We start from the raw sequence: 23,714 nt of genomic DNA, 5'->3' as shown, positions 1-23,714 counted from the left end.
TTATTAGGTAAAGCAACATTCGTGTACTTGCTTTCTTCTATTGAAAAAAATGTTATGTTTTCTTTAAGTGGATAAACTGTTTTGACTTAATTAACTTTTTATTAACCTGGTTTTCTAAGGTGCAGTTTATTTTCTCCTCCAGGATTGTTGTACAGAACCATTCTCTCTACAGGCTTATCAACCATTATCAATTGTCTTGCTTCTTTGCTAGTTTTTTTTTTAACCTGCAAAATCATCTGCACACATTCTCTATGCTTTCTTTTTTTATTTAAAAACATATTTTCAGGGTACCTGGGTGGCTCAGTCATTAAGTGTCTCCCTTCGGCTTAGGTCATGATCTTGGGGTCCTGGGATCAAGCCCCGCCTCAGGCTCCCTGCACGGCGGGGAGCCTGCTTCTCCCTCTGCCGCTCCCCCTGCTTATGCTCTCTCTGTTTTTTCTCTCTCTCAAATGAATAGATAAAAATCTTACAAACAAACAAACAAACAAACATCTTTTTCAGGCCGAGTTATTCTTCACTGGCCTATTGAAGGCACGTTCTTAACAGAGCTGTGCATGAAGTGTGCAGTCGGGAAGTGTTTAATAACTCCTTGTTTCTGGCTCCCTGTGTGAGGTCTGGTGAGGCCAAGGTTTCCAAATGTAGGCTGTGAGGGACTCGCCCCCCAGCCTTTGCGAAACTTCTGGATGAGGGAGCGGGCAGCCCAGCCGCTGCCCGCATCACATTCCCATCTCTGCCTGGGCCCTTCTGCTTATGCAGAAGGGGGAGGGGGGACAGGACGGCAGAGGTGGCTGATCACAGTGGCACTTGGGAGGCTTGGACCAGTGGTCCATAACCTGTTTTGTGACTAACTAGTCACATTGGTTTTTTACTTTCTCTTGTTTAGAGTCCAACAAGTGCGCTCGCGTTTGTCATGGCATTTCATGGCGCTGAGTAGTAAGCTGTGGTTTGGAGGAATACTTTCTCAGGCTGTGCACTCACTAACCCACATTTATGGAGTATCTACTTTGTGTCAGATGCCCAGTGAGGGGGAAGAGATGCTTACATCTGCCCTTCAAGGCCTCCTAGTCCAGGGAGCAGAGAGGAGGACCCGTGTGGGGAACCTTTCAGCATGCATGATACGAGCCCATAAGGCTAGTGGCTGCGGAGTGGTTTACAGAGTGTTTACGGAGTGGTTTATGGAGCAGCTTTTGCATGCAGGAGTTTACACACACTGTCCCTCATTGTTGCAACAACCCAAATGGGTCTATTACCTCCCGGTTTCAAGCACAGAGCCGGTGAACTCAAGTGAGTTGTGTGGTCACTTTCGCACAGCTAGCTCGGATCTACGCCAGAACTCATTCCCAGGCCTTTTAGGCATCAGGGCCTGTGTTCTTTCTCCCACAGCTCACATGTTTTGTGAAGATGCTTAAAGAGGCAGCACACATTGAGAGCTGGGCCTGGAGACCAGCCTTATGCGCAGTGTCACAGGAATGTCCTTAGTGCCATGGGAAGTGTTCAGCCACAGGCCTTCTTTCCTCTCTCACGGCCAGCTGCTGCTTTTTCTTTTCTCACAATGGCTCTCATTCTCCCTTCCCTGCTGAGGCCCAGTTCTTACGAGCTGCTGCTGGGCCCCTGCAGATGTCATTTAACTCTGCGGGAGGCCATCCCTGCAAACGGTACCTGGGGATAGAGTTCAGTGACTCTTTCTTCCTTGGACTCTGTGTTCTGTGCCTGTCTTCCTTGGGGAAGCTCATGTTCAGTTTTTAACAGTTTCAGGCCTTGGGAATGACCCTTTTTTGGCCCCTGAATGGTCTCCTTAGTGTTGTGTTTTTGAAGATGCCAGAGGAGAATGTGCTGATGTGGAGGTCAGCTTTGTTGGACTTGGAGGTCCTCACAGTGCTGGTGGCCCTGACCTAGGAAGTTTGGGTCCCTGAACCTTCAGCCTTGACACTACCAGGAGAGCATGGGCTGGTGAGAACTGAGCCGTGGACAGTCTTGTGTAGGGAAGAGTCTGTTGTTCAAAAAGTTGACCTACAAGTGTATCTGTTAAGTTCCTCTGGTTGCAAGCAGTGGAAACCAACTCACTTTCAATCGTGATAGGGAAGAGGATTTACTGGAGGGCTACTGGCTGGTTTGTAGGATGGAAGAAAAGATGGCAGCCAGGCAGTCCCAGAGATCCCTACCTCTTTTGGGAGTCCTGCTGGGGGATCTGCTCTAGCCACATCCAGTCTTTGTCATACCCATCTACTGTTGTGAGACCTAGTTGATCCTGTGCTGGCAGAGGTGGGATATTTTCATGGGCAGTCCCATCAAACTGTGTCTTACAGGAGAGAGGAGGGTCCCCCAGATGGATTTACCTTCTGAATGGGGATTGGTCTCTCCCTGGGATACAAAGGCAGTCAACCACCTCGATCAGTGATAGCTACGATCATAAATTCCAAAATATACATCACATAGTCTTTTTAATTTTTAAAAGCTATATTGAGGTATAAAATTCTACCCATTTTAAGTGTTCAGTTAGATGATTTTAGTAAATTTATAGCATTGTGAAACCCTTACCACAATTTAATTTTAGCACGTTTCCGTCACCCCAGTAAGATCTCTTGTATTTGTCTGCGGTCACTCCCTGGCTTAAGCAAGCACTGATCTTACCATCTCATTAGATTTGAACATAGATTCTTGTATGTTCTTTTTTTTTTTTCTTAAAGATTTCATTTATCTACCTGACAGAGAGAGAGAGAGAGCAAGAGAGCGAGCACACAAGTAGAGCAGTAGACAGGGGGAGGGGGAGAAGCTGGCTCTCCACTGAGCAAGGAGCCAAATGTGGGACTTAATCCCAGGACTTTGGGATCATGACGGGAGCCAAAGGCAGATGCTTAACCAACTGAGCCCCCCAGGTGCCCCAGGCTCTTGTATATTCTTGACTGGTGTAAATTTTTTTGGGTATTCTGGGAACTATGCTGTATATGAAAGGAAAAATACCCCTGTTGCCGTGGATGTCTGTATCTCTCTTGTCTCACTTTTCCTCCTTTTCACTTTATATCTTCTCTTCTCTCACCGGGACTATGATATGGGAGAGTTTAGTCCCAGCCTTGACGCTGCCATGATTTAGCTCTCACCCCCTTTGTGCCTCAGTCATGGAAACTTCCAAGCCTTAATTCCTCATCTGTAAAATTAAGAAAAGGATTTGACAAGATGGTAATTAATGTTCTTTCTATCTCTAATGATCAGGAATCATGATCTTTCTCGGTGAAATCTTTTTTGGCAAATAATTACTTCTTGATTTTGTATGCTTTCCTCAATCAGACAACTGGAACAAAACAAAAAATTATTCTTTAAGATTCACAAGTGAAATGATTCTCTTTCTTTTTTATTGAGATGTAATTGACATGTAACAGTTTCAGGTGCACAATGTAATGATTTGATATTTGTATATATTTGAAAAAGATAACACAGTAAGTCTAGTTACCATCCATCACTGCACATAATTTTTTTTCTTGTGATGAGAAATTTTTAAGAGTTACTCTCAGCAACTTTGATACATGCAGTAATGTATTATTGACTATGGTCACCATACTCTACATTATATCCCCATGACTTATTTTATAACTGGAAGTTTGTACGTTTTGACCCTTTTCCCCCATTTCATGTCCCCCTCAACCACTGCCAAACCCTGCCTTTGTCAAGGGCCAACCTGCTCTCTTTATCTATGAGCTTTTTTCCTTCCTGTTTTTTTTAAGAGTCCACATATAAATGAGATCATACAATAATTATCTTTCTTTGTCTCTTTCTTTCACTTAGTGTAATGCCCTCAGGGTCCATCCATGTTTTTGCAAATAGAAAGATTCCATTCTTTTTTTATGTCTGAATATTATGCCGTTATGTATGTGTGCCATATCTATTCATCTGTTGATGGACACTTGGCCTGCTTCCATATCATGGCTCTTGTAAATAATGCAAGAGTGAGCATAGGGGTGTAGATATCTTTTCATGTAAGTGTTTTCATTTTCTTCAGATACATGCCCAGGAGTGGGATGGCTGGGTCACATGGTAGTTCTATTTTTAGTATTTGGAGGGGTCTTCATACTGCTTTCCATAGCAGCTGCACCATTCCCATCACTGGTGCACGAGGGTTCCCTTTTCTCCACATCCTCACCAACACTTGTTATGTCTTGTCTTTTTGATGATAGCCATTCTGACAGGTGTGAAGTGATATCTCGTTGTGGTTTTATTTGCATTTCTGCAATGATGAGTGATGTTGAGAACCTTTTTATGTACCTGTTGGCCATCTGTAGGTCTTCTTTGGAAAATTGTCTGTTTGGATCCTCTGCCTGTTTTCTAGTCAGATTGTGTGTGTGTGGTTTTTGTTCATTTTGTTTTATTTTTTTGTTTTGCTGTTGAGTTGTATGAATTATTTATATATCTTGGATATTAACTCCTTATTAGATATATGATTTGTAAAGATTTTCTCCCATTCAGTAGGTTGCCTTTTCATTTCGTTGATGGTTTTCTTTGCTGCATATACAGCTGAAATTATTTATTTATTTTTAAAAGATTTTATTTATTTACATGAGAGAGAGAGAGAGAGAGAATGGGGGGAGGGGCAGAGGGAGAGGGAGAGAGAATCTTGAGCAGACTCTCTGCCAAGTGCAGAGCCCTGAGGTGGGGCTTGATCTCCTGAGCCCGAGATCATGACCTGAGCTGAAAACAAGAGTTTGTATGCTCCAGTGACTGAACTACCCAGGCGCCCGCATCTGAAATTTCTACTGTTTAAGACTGCATGAGAGGTTTGTGGCATCATCTGTGTATGTGTGTGCATGTGTGTATATGAAATTATTTCCTAAATATATTTAGAAATTATAATTCTGTGTGTGTGTATATATATACACACACACACACATACATATGTAGGAAATTATTTGGAGAACTTTCATTCTTCTTCATGTTTTTTGGTTTATTCAAATACTTTTGAGCTGGACATGATGCTAGGCAAGGGAGGTAGAAACCTGCAAAAGGTAATGGCTCTTCCCAGACGGAGCTTGCAGTCTGACTGGGCTGAGCCATCATGAACTTGTGGTGTGCTAAGTGGTGCCAGGAGACAGGAAGTTCAGTGCACAGAGGTGGGGAGGGGCCAGGTCATGGAGTGGGGCCTCTAAAATGCCGCCGTGAGAAGTTTGCTGTGAGAAGGTGCTCGGCAGCTGGCTTAGCCAACTGACAGTTGAAAAGCAGCCATTTCATCGCTGTGGGGAGGACACCTTCCAGGGAGTCTGAAGGCGGAGATCTGGGTGGTTCACATGTTTTACATGTTCAAGGAGACCTCTTATCTTGTCCAGCTCTGTCTGGACACAAGGGTTAACCATAGCTGGGGCTTTGCAGCTGTGCAGCAAACATGTGGAGGCTGGCTTTGGCACAGAGGGCAGCTGGAGTAGTCATTTTCTGACAGGGAGATGTTCTACAGTTTTGTAATTTATGCTGTCTTTAAGTATGCGATTTTGTTTACTGTTGCCCTAATTACACCTCTGATATATTTTATTTAGCTTACTGTTTTAATTTTGTGCTCATGCCCACTGGTGGTTTCCCAAAGGGTACCATTAACAAAAATCACAGGTAATGTTTTTTCATTCCTGCAGCTCCCTGAAGCTTCCTGAAGCCAAGGAAATGTGTTTCGGGGACGCAGACTTTCTTATTCACTTTCTTGTGAATATTTTGACTATGTTTATGAAATGTGAGGTCTTGATTTCCTGTCTGCCAAGTATTATCCTAAATTATCTTTGTCCAATGAAACTATACTACTAGGCCGCCTATGTAATTTTAAATGTCCCAGTAACCACGTCCATAGATAAAAAGAAACAAGCAAAATTAATTTGAATAATATATTTAACCCCCATACATAAATACCATTTCGACATGCAGTCAATCTAAATTTATGATATTTTACATTCTTTTTCTCCCAATAAGTCTTTGCCACCTGCTTTGTATTTCATAACCCATCTCAACCAACTCGGACTAGTGACACTTTGGGTACCCAGTCGACAAATATGGCAGGTAATACTGTAGTGGACAGACAAAGTCCAGAACCTTTCAGAGGCTTACAGACGACACAGGACAGAACATTTCAAGTGGGTAGGAGAGACCCCGCTTCATGATTTATGAAGTCTTAAGAAAACCATACATAGGTTTCCTCCTCTTCGAGCAACCTGTTACATAAAAATTCATCTCGGCAGGAAAGATAAAGCAGGAAGTGATTATTCATGTTACAAAAGAATTAACCACAGTATTCTTTAAATAGCGAGCTCCCTTAGTGCACTGAAGAATCTGAATCAATTTGCAAAAATGTGATTGACGCTTGGCATTTTGGTACCAACTTGGTTGGGCAGAGAAGTACCTGCCATTATGAAGTGCAAGCCGAGCACTTCGGTGTATCATGGCTGACTGAGCACCTACTACGTGTCATGGCTGTTCACAGGAGAGCAAGACCAGAAGTAACCGCTGGGGGTGATCTATACCCGGAAGGCCTTTAGAGGCTCCCTGGGACCGTGAGATGCGTGTGCAGCCACCACCATAAGAAACTGCCTTGAGGCCAGGGCCCAGGGAGGACTGGGGGCTGGAGGAGTCTGGAAGGTCGTAGGAGGTCTACGGCCATACCACCCTGAACGTGCCCAATCTCGTCTGGAAGGTCGTCGTAGGAGGCCGTCAGGGCCCAGCTGGTGCCAGAAGGCAGAGAGAGTGCATATGTGATGACTTAAGTGTCTAGGAGATCAAAACAAGTGTAAATCTGGAAAGACCAGGTCAGTAAGATCTTGGGAAGACTCAAAAATGATGTAGTTATGCTTTATTTATCCCTGAGCCCCTAATTCCTAATCCCCAGGCTTACTTACAGTAAGCATCAATTAAGGTGCGTCGTGGGGCTCATCAAACAAATGAGAGAGACTGAAGCAAACAGGGTGTGTTTCTCATCAGTTTGCAACAGCAGCAGGCAGCTGTTTTCTTCCCAGGAACCCTCTTGAAGCAGATGCCTCTGTCCTTTCCCAGCTTCACTTTGGTGAGGTGCATATACGGAAGGGAGAAGGTGAGATTTGTTCTTTAGGAAAGAAGCAGCAAGGTTATATTCTGGGAGTTAATGGGGTTCTGACTCCCCCAAAGTACACAGGATTCAGGTTCAGTATTTAGGTAGACTATTGACTAGATTCCTCCTTACCAGCCTTCCTGTGCTCTGTCTTCCCCAGACAGGTCCATATGTTGCTTCCCCTCACCCCCATTCCACTCACCATAATTTCCTGTTCCTGTCAGACAGACTATGAACTTTTATTTCCAAGCTCTAGTGGGATCAGTGGGGAGCCTAGGTAAGTGTTCCAAGCCTTTTCTTGGTTAAAAAAATACCTATTATTGGGGCACCTGGGTGGCTCAGTGGGTTAAAGCCTCTGCCTTTGGCTCAGGTCATGATCCTGGGGTTCTGGAATCGAGCCCTGCATCGGGCTCTCTGCTCAGCAGGGAGCCTGCTTCCCTTCCTCTCTCTCTGCCTGCCTCTCTGCCTACTTGTGATCTCTGTCAAATAAATAAACAGAATCTTTTTAAAAAATACCTATTATTAAAAAAGGAATTGAGTATTTCCATGTATATATTTATGTATAGATTGTATACATATATTACTGTATTCATTGAGAAAACCCAAAAGAAGCTTCTAAACATTTGTTATTAGGTTTGGGTGGACTTTGGGGAACACAGAAGATTGAGTATTATATGACTTTAAACATTGGTAGGAAATGAAGGCATTTGTCTTCATGGGCTCAGGTACATACTTTCAAACGTCTTGCAATTCCAGTAGTTCCATACTATAATCGGGTATTTTACACCTATGTCATTAGTGGAAAACAACCTGTATTGTAAATTGTCTTGATAATTTAGGGTTTGGGTCATCTCCCTGTAAGACCTGGTTAGCCTGTCCTTGTGTTTACCTCCCCATGTAGCTTGCAAAGTGCTCACACCAGGAGCCGAAAGCGGCAGCTCCGCCATTTCCTTGTTTACTCGGTCGCATGTCGGATATTGGCTGCACCCCTACTTTCTTTCTTTTTTTAAAGATTTTATTTATTTATTTGGCAGAGAGGGGAAGAGAGCACAAGCAGGGGGAGCAGCAGGTGGAGGGGGAGGGAGAAGCAGGCTCCCCATCAAGCAGGGAGCCCGATGTGGGGCTCGATCCCAGGACCCTGGAATCGTGACCTGAGGTGAAGGCAGACACTTCACTGACTGAGCCATCCAGGTGTCCGCATCACCTACTTTATTAACGTAAATCTTTTCAAGGCTTTCATCCTTTTATTGACAGGTAATAGCCATAAGGAGGCTTTATCAGGAGGCCTCAGGGAACTGCAGGGTTCTCATGGAGCTGAAAGCTGGCTCTGGCTCTCACTGCCATCTCGTGGGGAGCACCGCTGTCCCTCAGGCTGCTTCCTGTCCACAGAGCCCCCTTGACTGCCAGCCCTAGAGGCTGGATGAAGGAACCAGTGTCATTCTATAAATGGACTACTTGAGGAGTTGAATTTTTCTCTTTTAAAAATTAAAATAAAATGAAATGATGTTCTAATTTTTTTTTTTTTTTTTTTTTTTTTGTCAACTAGTCCCTGAAGTGAGCATATCACACTTTAGAGAGCACTGGCTCAGAAAATGGTCTTAACTGCTTTGCTGAGCTTCAGGTTCTTTCATTGGGAAGATGAACATCATAATATTGTGAGGATTAAATGAGATAATGCAGGAAAACGTCAGGCGCAGAAACACTGGTTACTGTAGGCTCCGTTCTAATAGCAGAGCCTCAGTAGATCGCTGTCTATGTCATTTGAAGAAAGTTGTTGTTGTTGTTGTTGTTGTTTTTTAAAGATTTTATTTATCGGGCGCCTAGGTGGCTCAGTGGGTTAAGCCGCTGCCTTCGGCTCGGGTCATGATCTCAGGGTCTTGGGATCGAGTCCCACATCGGGCTCTCTGCTCAGCAGGTAGCCTGCTTCCTCCTCTCTCTCTCTGCCTACTTGTAATCTCTCTCTGTCAAATAAATAAATAAATCTTAAAAAAAAAAGATTTTATTTATCTATTTGACAGATGGAGATTACAAGTAGGCAGAGAGGCAGACAGAGAAAGAGGGGGAAGCAGACTCCCTCCTGAGCAGAGAGCCCGATGCGGGGCTCGATACCAGGACCCTGAGATCATGACCTGAGCCGAAGGCAGAGGCTTAACCCACTGAGCCACCCAGGCGCCCCAAGAAAGTTGTTTTTTAATTGACCTGGTTCTGATTGTTACGACAGTTCATTTGAATTGCTGGTGAGCAAAGCATGAGACAAGAAAGTAGAAGTGTTCTGCCTTTATACTGGTCAGGAACCAGGAAAAATCTGAAAAGGTTGCTTTCTTTATGCTCTTATGCTCCTCCTTTTTGTTGATAAGCAATGAAAAGGGTTTACAATTCACCTTCATCCTGGGCGGATTCATGACGCAAAGTCAGCCAGCTAATTTTGGAATGGAAAAATGATCCACACGAGGACATTTCATGTTGGGGTGCTTATGAACCGGCTGGGCTGGCTGATACGAATGGACAGGGTGAGCGTGGTAGTCTGGATAGCCAGGGTCTTCCGATGCAGAATCACTTTGAGAATTCATCCCTAAGGATATGCAAAACCCATGTGATGAGGGGCCTAGTCAGCTACCAGCCATTTTCCTGGAAACCTTGCCCCATTGGACTGAAATTTCAAAAGTCGTGTGTGCTTTTTTGTCTCCTACTGGAGAGATCTTTGGCAAACCCAAGATTACTAAGGTTTTCTTCTGTGCTTTCTTATGAAGATTTTATAGTTTTAGTTCTTAAATGGAGGTCTGTGATCTATTCTGAGTTCATTTTTGTATGTGTGCTTTATGCAGGGTTCCTCTTCCATTTCTGTAATCCCTAAATGGCTAATTTACTACTTGAGGGTTCACCTAATTTTTGCTACCCTTCTACTTGTTCATTTGCCATTCTTTCATTCATATTGACCCGCAAATATAGAAGGAAAAGGACAGGAGGTTTATTGGTTGAGGTGTGTGTGAAGCGAGACCCAAAGTGTAGATGAATCGCACGGTCCATTTATGGAAAGTTGCCATGCTCAGGATCGCTTAGCTCCGCTAATGTGCATGTGTACTGTGTCTACAAGAAGACCCATCTGTGTCACCTGTTGCCTCCACCTATGACCAGGTGTAAAACATTACCCAGACCGGGAGAATGCTTTAAAATGGTGTTGCTGCCTGAGGGGCGTCTGGCTGGCTCAGTCAGCTGACCGTCTGCCTTCAACTCAGGTCATGATCCTGAGGTCTTGGGATCGAGCCCCCATGTCTGTGTCCCCGCTCGGCAGGGAGTCTTCTGAAGATTCTCTCTTTCTGCCTCTCCCCACTGCTTGCGCGCTTGTTCTCCCTCTCTCTCTCTCTCTCAAATAAATAAATAAAATCTTTGAAAAAAATATGGTGTTGCTGCCTGAGAGAGGCCTTCTGTGGAGAGGGCAGTTGTGCATGTAGACATAAGAAGTCCGAGACATCAGCGTGGCCAGCGGGGCCCCCCGTGTCAGCTGTCATTATACATGCCGTGACTGAGAGAGGGGCATCATCTCTGTAGCGTGGTGGTTATTATCACCCACATTTTACATGCCTGAGGCCCAGAGAAGTTACCATCACACAGCTAGTCTTGGCAGGGGTGGGGACACCTCAGTACCAAATCTGCATCTGTTACTGCCTTCCCTGTGCTTGGAGAAGTGATGCCGCGTTCCCTCTGGGAGTACACACGTTGTTAGCCTTCTGCCGTTGTGTGATTTCCCCTCTGAAGCTCTTGCTGGCCCTGAAACCGGTAGGCCACTCTGACTGTGCCTGACCACGGACCTATGCTTTGTGGTTTCTGTGCGACAGGCCTCAGGTTAACCAAAATCAGGTTGCTGTGTGGGGCCCTGTTACTTTAAGTATTGGTAGAGGGGAACTCCCTCTAATATGACTGCTGATCTCCCAGGGTTGGTGGGCCTCAGACTTCTGCAGCCTTTCATCTAAACTGTCCTTTTTTCTGTCCCTGTTCCTTCCAGTGGAGGCCATAGTGGAGTTTGACTACCAGGCCCAGCACGACGATGAGCTGACGATCAGCGTGGGTGAGATCATCACCAACATCAGGAAGGAGGATGGAGGCTGGTGGGAGGGACAGATCAACGGCAGGAGAGGTTTGTTCCCTGACAACTTTGTAAGAGTGAGTACAACGTGAAACCCTTTTCCTGTCTCCTGAGTGGGTTCTACTGACCAAAGATTTGGGGGCACATCAGGGATTTCGTGGGCTTTCCTAGGGAATGAGTTGGCAGTTTGACCTCTTGTGGCTATCAAGAAGAGCGTGTAGAAAAAAAAAAAAAAAAAAAAAAGCCCTGGCAGCTCAGCTCAAAAAAAAAAAAAAGAGAAGAAGAGCATGTAGAGCTTTGCACCAACTATCTAGGGACCCATTTTGAACTTGTTTTCTTAATGCCCAGAATGTTCTCTTTTTAAAGTACATCACTTTATAAAATACTGGAAAAATATAAAGCTTGTTAAATTGTTTTTATTTATGTACTCGTTCGCTTGCTTTGATGTTTTAAAGGAATTTTACCCTTTTCCATTCCATTCAAAATGAGATGAAAGTGGTTTTGACTATTTAAGTCAAGTAGTAATCAAACTAAATGTAGAATTTCAGTTATGCTATGTTTTCAACCTTTATATTCACATCACTTTTTTTTTATGAGAACTCTATTTAATTTTCCTTTCCCCTTCGTGACCATGAAGTGTTGCATAAAATCTACTTCTTCAATAAGGTTTGGAAAATTATGCCCTTTGCAAAAGTCATCTAGGGGTTAATTATAAAAATGTAGCCCATTCATGTTAAGAAATTATATACTGCAAGTTGTACATAATTGTTGGAATTGGGTTTAAAAAGGCGGGGGGGCAGGTCACCTCGAGGCTGTTCCATGTGGGAAATACCAAGTAGGTCTAAAAATTTTTTGTACCATGAACTTCCCGTCTAATGCTAGGGAAGCCTGGCTTGTTAGGCCTGTGCACAAATCCCCAGAGCGTCTGCTGTAGTTTTGGCGGGTAGCAGACCACGCCTAAGACCTGCGGCTGTGGGGAGCAGGTGGTGTGGGGAATGCTGGGCCCAGAGAAGCACGTGCCCTGGTCAGAGAGCCTCAGGGGCTGCATGGGAGGGTTTTATGAAAAGGGACTGATGATGAGAAACAGTGCCCAACCCCTGAGCCTGTATCCCGCCCCCCAGTCTAGAACAAATAGGAACTCAGCTCAGTGTCTTTCTTTAGGATTTTGCCTCAGAGTGATCCTGCTAACATTTCTTTAGTTCATTTTGTTGTTGTGCAGAGGGCTGGGGGAAGTTTTGTTGGTAACGTGCTGATAACCTTACTTTCTGTAAGTAGTTGTGGGAATAAAAACTTTTTTTTTCTTGGACTACAGTTGAACCTAGCAACTCTCTCCCCTTTTAAGAGTAGGAAAGCATTACGTCTGGGCTACCACAGATTGGCTGTTGAATTGATGTATAAATGGGGAATTATTGTGCCCTTCCAAACAAAATCCCCAATTTTGGGACAAGGACTATCCTTGAAGTTGTGCAAATTCCGATGGGGAAGGAGGGTTTGTCCAGATAAAAGGGAGAAAGTTTGGTGTGAAGGTAGAGGAGAAAGAAGTTGAGAGAGGAGGACCACGGGCCAGAGAAAGGAAGGTCTGGGAGAGAGAGAAGAGGACCCTGGGAAGGAGGTGAGGGCTGTGGGAGAGAGAGAGGAAGCTCTGGGAAGGAAGGGGGGACTTGGGAGGAGGGAGAATATCCCTGGGAAGGAGAAGGGGCAGCAGTGTTGGCACCAGTTTTGAGGGGAGGCCCTCTTTTGAAAGCCTTATTTTGATGTTCTATAGGCTCGGTGCCCCCTTATTCCTAAACCACACATCCATAGACTCAGAAAACTTCTGAGTTGTACTTTGTTTAGGGCTTAAGGCTGGGCCACCTGTTTAAGCATTTGTGGGAGCTGGCAGGCACCGGGACAGGGAAGCACAGTGCGCGGAGAGCCCAGGCAGGCTCAGAACCTCTCCTGCTTGCTCAAGGAGTGCTGGGGAGCCAGAGCTCCTCACTGTGAGCCCAGGGCCATGTGGTTCTGGCGAGGGGCCTCTCTCCACCCTTCTCCACCTGCTGGGCCTGGGGCTGGGCCTTGGGCCATCGCAGCCAGCGGGCTTCTGCCCTCTGGCTTCCATGGGCTTTGGCTCAAGGGGAACGCTGGCAGGAGACGGCCGGGAGGGAAGGAGGCCAGCCAGGTCAGGGATTACCCTGCTGGCTTGCTGCCCCGGGGCTGTCCCTCTGCCAGATGGTGGCTGCTCCTAAGTCCCCTTCCTCCACATTCCTTTCTCTTCATCCCCTGTCACTAGCCCCGCCTCCTGCCTCAGAGTTTCTCACCCACTTTGGGGTAGGGGGTGGGGAGGACGTCGTCTCCTTAGTCCCACCTCAGATTACCTAATTCGGGTGTGCCATCTGCTTCCTTTTTGGAGCCCGACTACCTCATCTGGCCACTCTGAGGACTAAGGGAGGCAGGACTTAGCGTGTGGCTGGCCACCGACTGAGTGTGTTGCTGTTCATGTCTCCCTCTCCCCTGGCCTGAGGGCCTTATCACTTGTCTTCTCACCTCAGCTAGAGCACTTCCAGTGTGGGAAGTCACACTCTAGGGAGGTGCTCATTCCACCGGAGCCAGAAAGGATGTGGCAGGAACGGCTGGGGCTGCACCACTTGTGGCTGTCACATTTGGCAGAAAAAGAAACTTCTATTCTTTCAGATGGCTGAGTCTATTTTCAAGTCTTCACCCACTGGGAATGTTTTAGGCCTATTATTGAAAAATCTAGTAGGTGGATGCAGTGGAGTTTAACAATAACGCAAACTGCCGTAGAGGGTTCTAGAAGCTGAAAGTATATCTTTAGGTAATAACAATCATATTGGCATAAGTTTGCAGTTTTGAGAGTGGGTTTACATATGCTTTATTTAGCTTAAGAAGAATTTGTCCCTGGATTGAATTGGTTAGTCTTGTAGAATCCCACTGTTTGTTTGTGTGCCTTTATGCCAACGTTACCGCCGTCAGAGAGTTTACCTTAAGCATTTTCTTGATTGATTTATCAGATTCTTAATAAATGTCCTTACGGAGAATGGTCCCCCAAGGTGCTGGGATTCAGTATGTACCCTTAACTCTGTATTGTCGCAGTTTCTCAGAAGAAAACTACCAGCCATTCCAATCACCCCTTTGTCAATAAGATGCCTGGGCTTTGCCAGCTCTTGGGCTGAGATTTGTTGGCAGGCAAAAATGTATCCAACCAGAGTATAGTCGTGTCCTTTTGGGTTTATCCTCCTTTTTCTTTTATTTAGTTAGTTCTTATTTATTTACTGTACATGTGGAAGAAGAATCCTTTTAATTCCCCCTTTCCTTTCTTCCCCCTTACTTACTTTTTTAAGAATCTATTTCTCTCTCTCTCTCTCTCTCCTCTTCTTAAAAAAATTATTTATTTTCAGGTGTAATTTACATAGAGTAAAAAGCTGAAGTCATAACTGTACCTCTTGGTGGTTTTCTTTTTGTAAGTATGTACCTTTGTAACCGTCATCCAGATCAATCCTATTTCTGTCCCTCCAAAAAGTACCATCATGCCTTTTCCCAGTCATTCCCCTTCTCCTAGGTAATTGATCATTATAGACAAAGCTTGCCTGTATTTGAATCTCATATAAATAGAATCATAAAGTCTGTGTTCTTTCATGTGTGACTCCTGTTGCATAACAAACTGTTGTTGCCTACATTGTACTTTGTTCTTGCTGTATCCTGTTCCATTTTATGAATATGCCAGAATTTGTTTATCTTGTTCTTCTGTTGATGGACATTCGGGTCATTTCCAGCTTGGGTATTTTATGAATAAAGGCTCTGAACATTCTTGTATAGGTCTTCTTATAGACATAGACTCTCATATCTCTTGTGGATTGACCCATGGGAGTGGCAGGGCTTCTCATTTATTTTCAAATGTATATACTTTTTTAAAGCTGTGGCCTCTGTGGATGGGGTAGGGCATGTCATGCCTGGGCTGGAGCCCTGTTTGTGCCACCCTAGCCCGCAGAGCCAGTCAGCCTGAATCTGGTCCTCGTGTGTCTGCCCTATGTGTATGACTGCTGAGGAGTCCTAAAGTCTGGAACTCACTCTCCCAGGTACCATTTGATTGTTGGGTCCAAGAAATATCAAAGACTTCTTCTTAAATTGTTAGAAACATGCAGATGTTTTATTACATGCAGTTTTATTGTATCAGAGTTTTATTGGATTCATTTAAGGAGGGAACTAGCAGAATCACAAAACTGATTCAGTGAGGTTATGAGGAACAGATGAAAAAGTCAGTGGAGAAAGGGATGTTCAAATAAGATTGCAAAGTTAATTCAAAACAGGTTCATGTTTCAGAGAACAATACAATCTTAACCTCCACGGTTCTTATCTCTACCAGAGAAGGAAAAAAGAAAGGAGCACACCTTATCATTTTTCTGTATGTTATCCTCTGACTTTTATAGGGTTGTAAAATGTCCTAATAAAGGGTTAGTTAAATCAAGTTACATTTCTAGAGAGAATCACATGATCCTGCTGGGGGTGGAGCTTAGAAAAAGTCCATCAGTATGACATTAAAAGGTCACTTCATCATCATTTTTGCCTGATTTTTAAGTTTTGGATTTTTTTTTTTTTTTTTGCAAGAACCACAAGAGAGCATAACTTGACGTGCAATAGTAGGAGGTACTAGGATGAAATCCTTAAAGTCATTTATTTAAAAAAAAATAAAAAAACAAAATGGCTGCCCTTCTGGAATCTGAAACTGCCACATAAAACAGAAAGCTAGGTACATATTAAAGGCAAATGTGGGCTTTTTGATAGAAGTTTATCTTTCCTATGTTGGATTTAATTACCAGGGTCTTTCTTTCAGTACCTTACCCCCAGATTCAGACCGCAGTGTATTTTAGTCCAGCAAAGGATTTCTAAGCAGCATTTTTCTGGGTTCTCCTGACATGTATCCACAGAGACACAATTTTTAATGGCCAGCCAAAGGAATTTTAGAAAAAAAACCCTTGAAACTTTAGCTTTCGCCCATAGGCATGTGGCTGACTGCTTTGGGAGGGGCCTTTGGTGAAAACGCAGCAGGAGCTAGGCCCTCAACATTCTGTTGTACACAAATAGACGTGTGGAAAGCAGGAAGCTGCGGTAGGGGTTAAAAGAATATGCTTGTTGGTTTTGAAATTGATCTGACACTGTCTGTGAGGAAGTGAGCCATTCTCTCTGCCTATTTGTACATGAGTTAGGGAAATGTACTCTCTGCCCGCTGAGGGCCCATCGTGGAAGGTTGGGGTGTGTTTACTTGTAGCTTGCATGCCTAATGCTGGGTATAACGATTTTCAGCTTGCTTTCCCATTGCCTCCGCCTTGGTTTGCTAGGTGTTTCAGATCTCTCTTTGGCATATCCAGAGCCTGTTCTGTATTTGTGTAAAGTGGTTGAAGAATATAGTTGTTTTGTAATCAGTGAAGTGAAAGGTCAGGGTTGTGTATATTTGTACCATTCTGAGAGAAAGCTCACAGTTACTTGGCTTTTTTTCTTTTTGCAATAATTCTGCTTTTAATGGTGGCACAGTATAGAAGGACAGGGTTTTACTGGCTTGAGCTGATAGAAGTTTTAAAACATGGCCTTTTACATTATCCAGTAGCCTCATAATAGAAACGTATCTTGAGCTGCGAAGGCTAGATAAAAGATACAAGACAGGAGGGAGATTTTTTTTTTTTTTTTTTTTTTTTTTTTTTTTGTGGGGTGAACGAATCAACTGCTAACCCAGCATCATGTTTGTACTTATTTGGGGAAAAATGTTATGTTTTGGTGGTGGTTTTATCTTCCATTCTTTTAGTTCTGTGGGAAATAAAAGGAAATTTGTTCTCTCAAATTTGATGTTTTCTCGTTAATACACCTTTTGTTTTAGTAGGTGGTCATCCATTAAGCCCGTGGGAGTCCTCCTGGGTATTTCTGAATTGTCTTGTAAAAATGTGTGTTTGAGCGCAAGCAACTTGTCTTCTTACAGCATTTAGTTGTTGTTTGCTTTCTTGTTAGACAAAATGTTAGCAAGATACCTTTCCATCTTCTCTGCCATTAAGATCCCAAATCCTCATCAAATATCTGGTTTGAAAACTAGGGGGATGTTAGTAAAACAAACAAACAAACAAACAAACACATTCTTACACAAACAATCCCTTCTGTAAGCCTGGGCCTGTGCTGGAACTTTCCCCAAACTAAATTTCTACTTCAAGTTACTGACCTTTACATTCTATCCATATGAGAAGAACAGACCCACTGAAAAGAGGTACATATATGTTTGCCCTTTTCCTATGATAATCTTCATCTTCAAATTTTAGTTCTGTCACAGAATAAAATTTGAATTCTGTCCCCTATGTCCTTTTCAAACCTTGAGAAAGAACACAGTCCCCTCACTAGAGGTGTCTGTGCTTCTCAGGTCTGTTTCTGTGTGCTCTGTGGTCGAGGGCCTGGGGACTTCGGTAGACTCCCAAGACACTTTCCTCTGTTCCCTTGCCTGTGGTGGCAGCTTGTCCCCCAGCCACCCAATCCCGCACTCTCCAGAGCAGATGACCTAAGGCATCGTGGCTCCTTGTTCACACTGCTTGTCGGTGAGGAAGACTTGTCTATGCCTTCATTATTCAAATTTTGTTGGCACTCCAGTATCATTAAATAACATCTATTTCTTTCCAAGTAAATTTCTTCTGATGGTGCCTCTGCTCATTGGTTTCTAAGTCACACCAGTCTTTCCAGTTTCAACAGTGGAATGTGGCCCCCTAGTTACTGGTAGGGGTTACTTTATACATCAAGTGAATCCTTGTCCAATGGTTTTGTAATACTTGTGACTTTAGGCACGAGTTCAGATAGCTTTCACTTTGTCAGCACCTTAATTCTGGACCCACAAAGTGGAATTCTCGATGAGATCGGTCAGCTGCTGATGGAATGGGTCTGTGAGCAAGGCAAAGGTCATTATGTATTTCTCGATTGTCAGAACTGTGCAGTGTTTCCTCCTCAGTCTGAAACGGAGGCTCTGGAGGAATAATGGTAGCAGAAGAGAGCTGGGTAAACGAGAGAAAGACATTCTCTCTGGGAACACATACATATAACGGAGGGCACAGGTGTCAGGGTGGGGGGTGTGCTTCACTTGCAGTCTAACTTGGATCTGATTGTCTTCCTGTTACAAAGGAGAGAGCGCTTGCAACAGGATATGCTACCAAGAGGTAGTGTGGCAATTAAGTTCAGTGCAAGACTGAATCAAGCTTCCTGTATTATGGAAGCAAACATGTTTTTACGGACCTAGTGACCATGTGGTTTCTACGGCTCTGGCCCGTGGGCCCATCTGGGGGACTGCTGCTCCTTCCACCCTCACGGCTTGAAGACCCTGGGTCCAGGGAATCGTGAAGGACAGGGTTGCTCCTCCTCATCCTGGTCTGGGAGGGTAAAATGTGGTTTCTTCCTTGTCATTCCTTCTGCTTTCTCTGGGTAGAGGCACTTGTTCATGGCAGCCAGTGGAGGCGGACGACATGGTGCTGCTTGTTGAGAAGCGAAGAGGGAACAGGGGGTGTTGTGTTGGAGAGGCTGCCACGCCACCCCTCGGGTGGAAGCTACTGGCATGAGAACCCGTCGGGGAGGGGGGGAATGGGCCACTTATTTAAAAAAGAATCACAAATTTACTTCAACAAATGACATAGAGTAGAGATTTCCAAGTTAATTTTTCTACGTTCAGAGACCCTGAAGTGGATCTCTCATCAAATTTCACCTTTTATTTAGTTTTTTAAAGATTTTATTTATTTATTTCACATAGAGAGATCACAAGTAGGCAGAGAGGCAGGCAGAGAGAGAGAGAGAGAGGGAAGCAGGCTCCCTGCTGAGCAGGGAGCCCGATGCGGGACTCGATCCTAGGACCCTGAGATCATGACCTGAGCTGAAGGCAGTGGCTTAACCCACTGAGCCACCCAGGTGCCCAAATTTCACCTTTAAAAAAAAGAGATTTATATATTTTGAGAGAGAGAGAGAATGGGGGTGGGGCAGAGGGAGAGGGAGAGAGAGAATCCTGAAGCAGCTCCCTGCGGAGTGTAGAGCTCCATCCCTGGACCCTGAGACCACAACCTGAGCCCAAACCAAGAGCTGGCTGTTCAATGGACTGAGCCACCCAGGCGTTCCACATTTCACTTTTTCAAAAAACTTTCAACCCAAGGGCTGTTAATTTTGTGCATGCTATGGGATATTATTTTCAAGATACTTGTCTCTCGGAGAAAAGTAGCAGGAATTTTCTGGGCGTGTTATCCGATATGCTCACAACATCTGGCCATGATGTGCGTGGCTGCACGGCGGGGCTCTGCTGTACTGTGGGGGATGTTTACTGCTGTGTGCCCTGCCAGCACTGGAGGCTAGCAGCACAGATGAGGCACACTAAATGGAATATTGCATTGTTACACATGTAACTTATTCCGTAGGATGATACTTGTAGCTCCTGTGACCCGGCCTTCAGTCATTTTGTACTCTGGATGGCACAGGTTAGACGTTGTACTGCAAAGATGTTCCTGATTAAGACACCACTTGGAGGGTTTGGACTGGATTCATCAGGTGACTCTTTTGGAACGTGTTAAATGGACCTATGGTTGGTTTTCTTGTAGCCCTGACTGCTGTTACTTTGTGGAATAATAATGGCTACATTGTATTCCAGGCTTAGCTGCTGCCTGGCACTGTGTGCATAAACCTCCAGTGTCTGAATGTGGACAGTGACATTGGTTGAGTGCTTACTGTATGCCAGGAAGGAAGGAAGCTAAGCCCTTCACATGTGTTATCTCATTTAATCCTTATATACTACTCTGTGGCATAGGTACTGTTCTTTTTTTATCAGAAGAGGTTACTGAGGCATAGGCATCTTAAGGTTAAAAAGCTTATTCATGGTCACCCAGCTACGGAGGGGCAGAGAGTGCCTCGGACCCCGGGCAAGCTGGCTCTAGAACTCGAGCTCGAGCCCACAGCGTTACCTGGGCGTCTGCCTCGTGCTGATAGGAGTAAGCCTCTCACTGTTGTCGCCTGCTGCATTATGCCTTCCCCGAGTGTCCACTCAGTATTTTGCATATTTGCACCACTCTGAGAGAAAGCTTACAATTATTTTGCTCTTCTCGATGTAAGAAAGAATCACAGATTTACTTCCTTAAGTGCCATAAAGTAGAGACTTCCAGGTTGCTATTCTCTATTCAGAATTGTGCTCGTTTTATTTTCTGATTTTTAAAGGATCCTCTTTAGAAGTCAGCTATTTCAATTCAAATGAGCAATCATTGCCTGCATTTCTGGGCTTGTGCTGTTTTTCCTACAAATTGTGAGAGCCGGGGTGGCTGGGTGGTGCAGTTGGTTAATCATCTGACTCTTGGTTTCAGCTCAGGGTCCTGGGATGGAGCGCCCCATTGGCCTCTGTGCTCAACATGGAGTCGGCTTAAAATTCTCTCTCTCCCTCTGTCCCTCCCATTCATGCTGTCTCTCTTTCTCTCTCTCAAATAAACAACATATTGAAAAAAAACCCCAAAAACCAAATTGTGAAAGCAAGGCAATTTGGGAAAATATTTCATTTTACTAATTAGTAAGGAAACTTGTTTTCTCATAATGTTCAGGATATGCTTTTCAGGATTTGACTGTCTTTTTTTTTTTTTTAAGATTTTATTTATTTATTTGACAGACAGAGATCACAAGTAGGCAGAGACACAGGCAGAGAGGAGTCAGAGAGGAGGAAGCAGGCCCTCTGCCAAGCAGAGAACCCGATGTGGGGCTTGATCCCAGGACCCTGAGATCATGACCTGAGCTGAAGGCAGAGGAGTAACCCACTGAGCCACCCAGGCGCCCCTTGACTGTCTTTTTTATCAGTGGTTAATAATCCAGGTGTTTGACTATCCAGTTGTTCCCCGTCCAGGGGGTCCTTGAAAGCAACCCATTCCTGCTCAACTTATTCTTTAAAATTTAAATACATAGTTTTCTTTTAGAAGACAAAAACCTAACAGCTAGAAGCTGTTAAATGCTATTGTTAGAAATGTTACTCCAAGAAGGGTCTGGAGTCATTGAGGACAAGTGTGTCACCGGTGAGAGCCCACACCACTGAGCAGATTCCTCAGACTTAGTCACTGTCGCAGTGCAGGAAGAATGTGGGGGGATGTCTTGTGACTCTGGGAGAGCAGTCCCCTGACCCCGCTGATCTTGGTGATTAATCTTATTTTCTCAATGATAGGATTATTGAATCTGAGCTTAGAAAGGGACTTTGAAATCATGTGTTTCAACCCCCTAGCTTCCTAGCACATCAAAATCTGAACCATCTAGGATATTGCTGTGATCATTATGGGGTATTTACACTTGTGATATGTGGAGTCCCACAGGGAACTCCTTGCCAGTGGGTCTCCAGCCTGGCCCTGCTCCAGATGAACTCTAATGTCAGAATTTTGCTGTTGGGGAGGGAGGTGGGATGGGGCCTTAGGATATTTTTAAAATTTCAGCTGATTGTGTTGCTTGATAAAGCTTGGGCACTCCTTTTGTACAATGGTACGGATAGTCAACATCATCCTTTTTGATCTAATATCTTTTCTCAAGCTCATGGGTCAGAACCCTGTGACCTGTAGTAATACATTTGAAAAGTTTACCCCAAATATATAAATGACATAACAATATGTAAACATATTGCTCAATTCAAGTCTATTAGAATGAATACATTCTAATTGCAGAACCTCTGGACTAAATAATGAGCTCCATTTTGCCCTCTACCCAGTGGTAATGAGGTGGACAGAATTTCTAGAAATGGTCTCCAAGATTCTACTCCCAAATACCCAGGGCCCATGAATGTGATGTGCTATCATTCCAGTGATTGTGTTATGTTCTATGGCTCAGTTGACTTTTAAAAAAGGAGGGATCCTGGTGGGCCTAACCTTATCACATGAGCGCTTAAAAGCAAAGAACTTTCTCTGCCTCATGGCAGAAGAAGTCATAGAATTACAGAGCTTGAGGAGGACTTGCTGCTTTGAAGATGGAGGAGTTACGTGAGATGGAATACGGACAACTTTTCTGGAGCAGAAAGCAGACGTTGGCTGGCAGCCAGCAAGGAAACAGAGACCTTAGACCTCCTGCTGAAAGCAGTTGGATTTTGCCAACATTTTGAGTGAGTCCAGAAGTGGATTATTCTTCCAAGTCTCTAGATAAGAGTCTGGCTTGGTTGACATCTTGATATCAGCCTCGTGAGATGCTGAGCAGAGAATCCCGTTGAGCTTGTCTGGACTTGCCACCTGCAGAAACGTGAGCTAACAGATGGGTGTTGTTTTAAACCAGTAAGTGTGTGGCTTAAAATATAGGTAGCAGGGACGTCTGTGTGGCTCAGTTGGTTAAGTGTCTGCAGGTCATGATCCCAGTGTCCCGCATCAGGCTCCTTGCTCAGCAGGGAGCCTGCTTCTCCCTCTGCCTGCCACTTCCCCCTCTGCCTGCCACTTCCCCTGCTTGTGCTCTCTCTCTCTCTCTCTCTCTCTTTCTCTGACAAATAAATAAATAAAATATAAAAAAAATTACAGAGAGCAAGTGGCCTGCGGCAGTTCTCCTCTTCCCTACTGGCAAGTTGTCAGTGGAGAGTGAGTGGGGAATCTGGAATTTTGTATTCTACAGGGTGGCACCAGGTGACCATTGCAGTGTCGGTGGAGATCAAATTGGGAGTCTGACTTTTGTCTCCCCCACCTCCCACCAGCTCAGCAGCCTCTCTCCCATCACCCTCCCTACTAGAGTGGGGAAGATCTTGGAGAGGAGGGAGCTGGAGAAAGGGTTGTAATAAACCCATACACCCATATAGGAAGTCATAGGAAAACAGGTATCTGACTAGAATTAACATGTCAAAAAGTTTGAGACTAGAAACTCCAGTGTGGGATACCACTCAGTTTTCAGCGTGACCTCTAGGTAACACAAATGAATAGCTGTAGAAGGGCTCTGGAGACTGAGCTGTTATTGGCATGACAACGCACAGAAGTAGCTCAAGATGTGTGTGCTTCATCTCAATAGGATCCCCATTCTTGTAACATAATACACCAAATGCCTAGGATACAATAAAAAGTCATTTGTCCTATCAAAAATCAGGAAAACCACACCTGCAATGAAAAGGCAATCAACAGACACCAACACTGGGAAGACTCAGCTGCTGTAATTATCTGACAAATATTTTAAAGCAGAAATCATAAAAAAATGCCTTAATGAACAATGACAAACACTCTTGAACAAAAAATGAAAAAATCTCAGCAAATAAATTGGAGATACTTAAAACATGGAAGTTACAGAACTGAAAAATAAAACTGCCATATTAAAAAGTTTACTGGTTAGCTTAATAATAGATTAAAGATGACAGAGGAAAGAATCGGTAAAATTGAAAACAGATCAATAAAATTTACCCAGTCTGAGCAACACATAGAAAATAGTCTGGAAAAAGAAATGAACAGAGCCTTAGAGACCTGTAGTACAATAACATAGGTCTAATATTTGTGTCAGTGGAGTCCTAGTCGGAGAAGAAAAAAACATATGGAAATAAAAGGTATTCAAAGAAATAATGGCTGAAAACTCCCTAAACTGGGCAAAAGGTATAAACCTCCAGGTTTATACCTTTTGAACTGA

The 23,714-nt window shown here is 44.2% G+C and overlaps 1 protein-coding gene across 5 annotated transcripts in view; it reads left to right on the top strand.

Annotated features, from left to right (window-relative positions):
* The window catches only part of SH3KBP1 (SH3 domain containing kinase binding protein 1), a 339,463-nt gene that overhangs the window by 42,170 nt on the left and 273,579 nt on the right, over positions 1-23,714 (top strand). For 4 of the 5 annotated variants that reach the window (XM_059158548.1, XM_059158544.1, XM_059158549.1 and 1 more), the window contains exon 2: positions 11,049-11,206. In XM_059158548.1, the coding sequence (XP_059014531.1) occupies positions 11,049-11,206 (158 nt within the window). The remainder of the gene's footprint in view (positions 1-11,048; positions 11,207-23,714) is intronic. The other variant, XM_059158547.1, reaches the window with a different exon arrangement.

This window comes from Mustela lutreola, chromosome X (assembly GCF_030435805.1).
Source record: "Mustela lutreola isolate mMusLut2 chromosome X, mMusLut2.pri, whole genome shotgun sequence".
Classification (NCBI taxonomy): domain Eukaryota; kingdom Metazoa; phylum Chordata; class Mammalia; order Carnivora; family Mustelidae; genus Mustela; species Mustela lutreola.
Note: the sequence above shows the minus strand (reverse complement) of the source record. Positions and strands in the feature narration are given on the sequence as shown.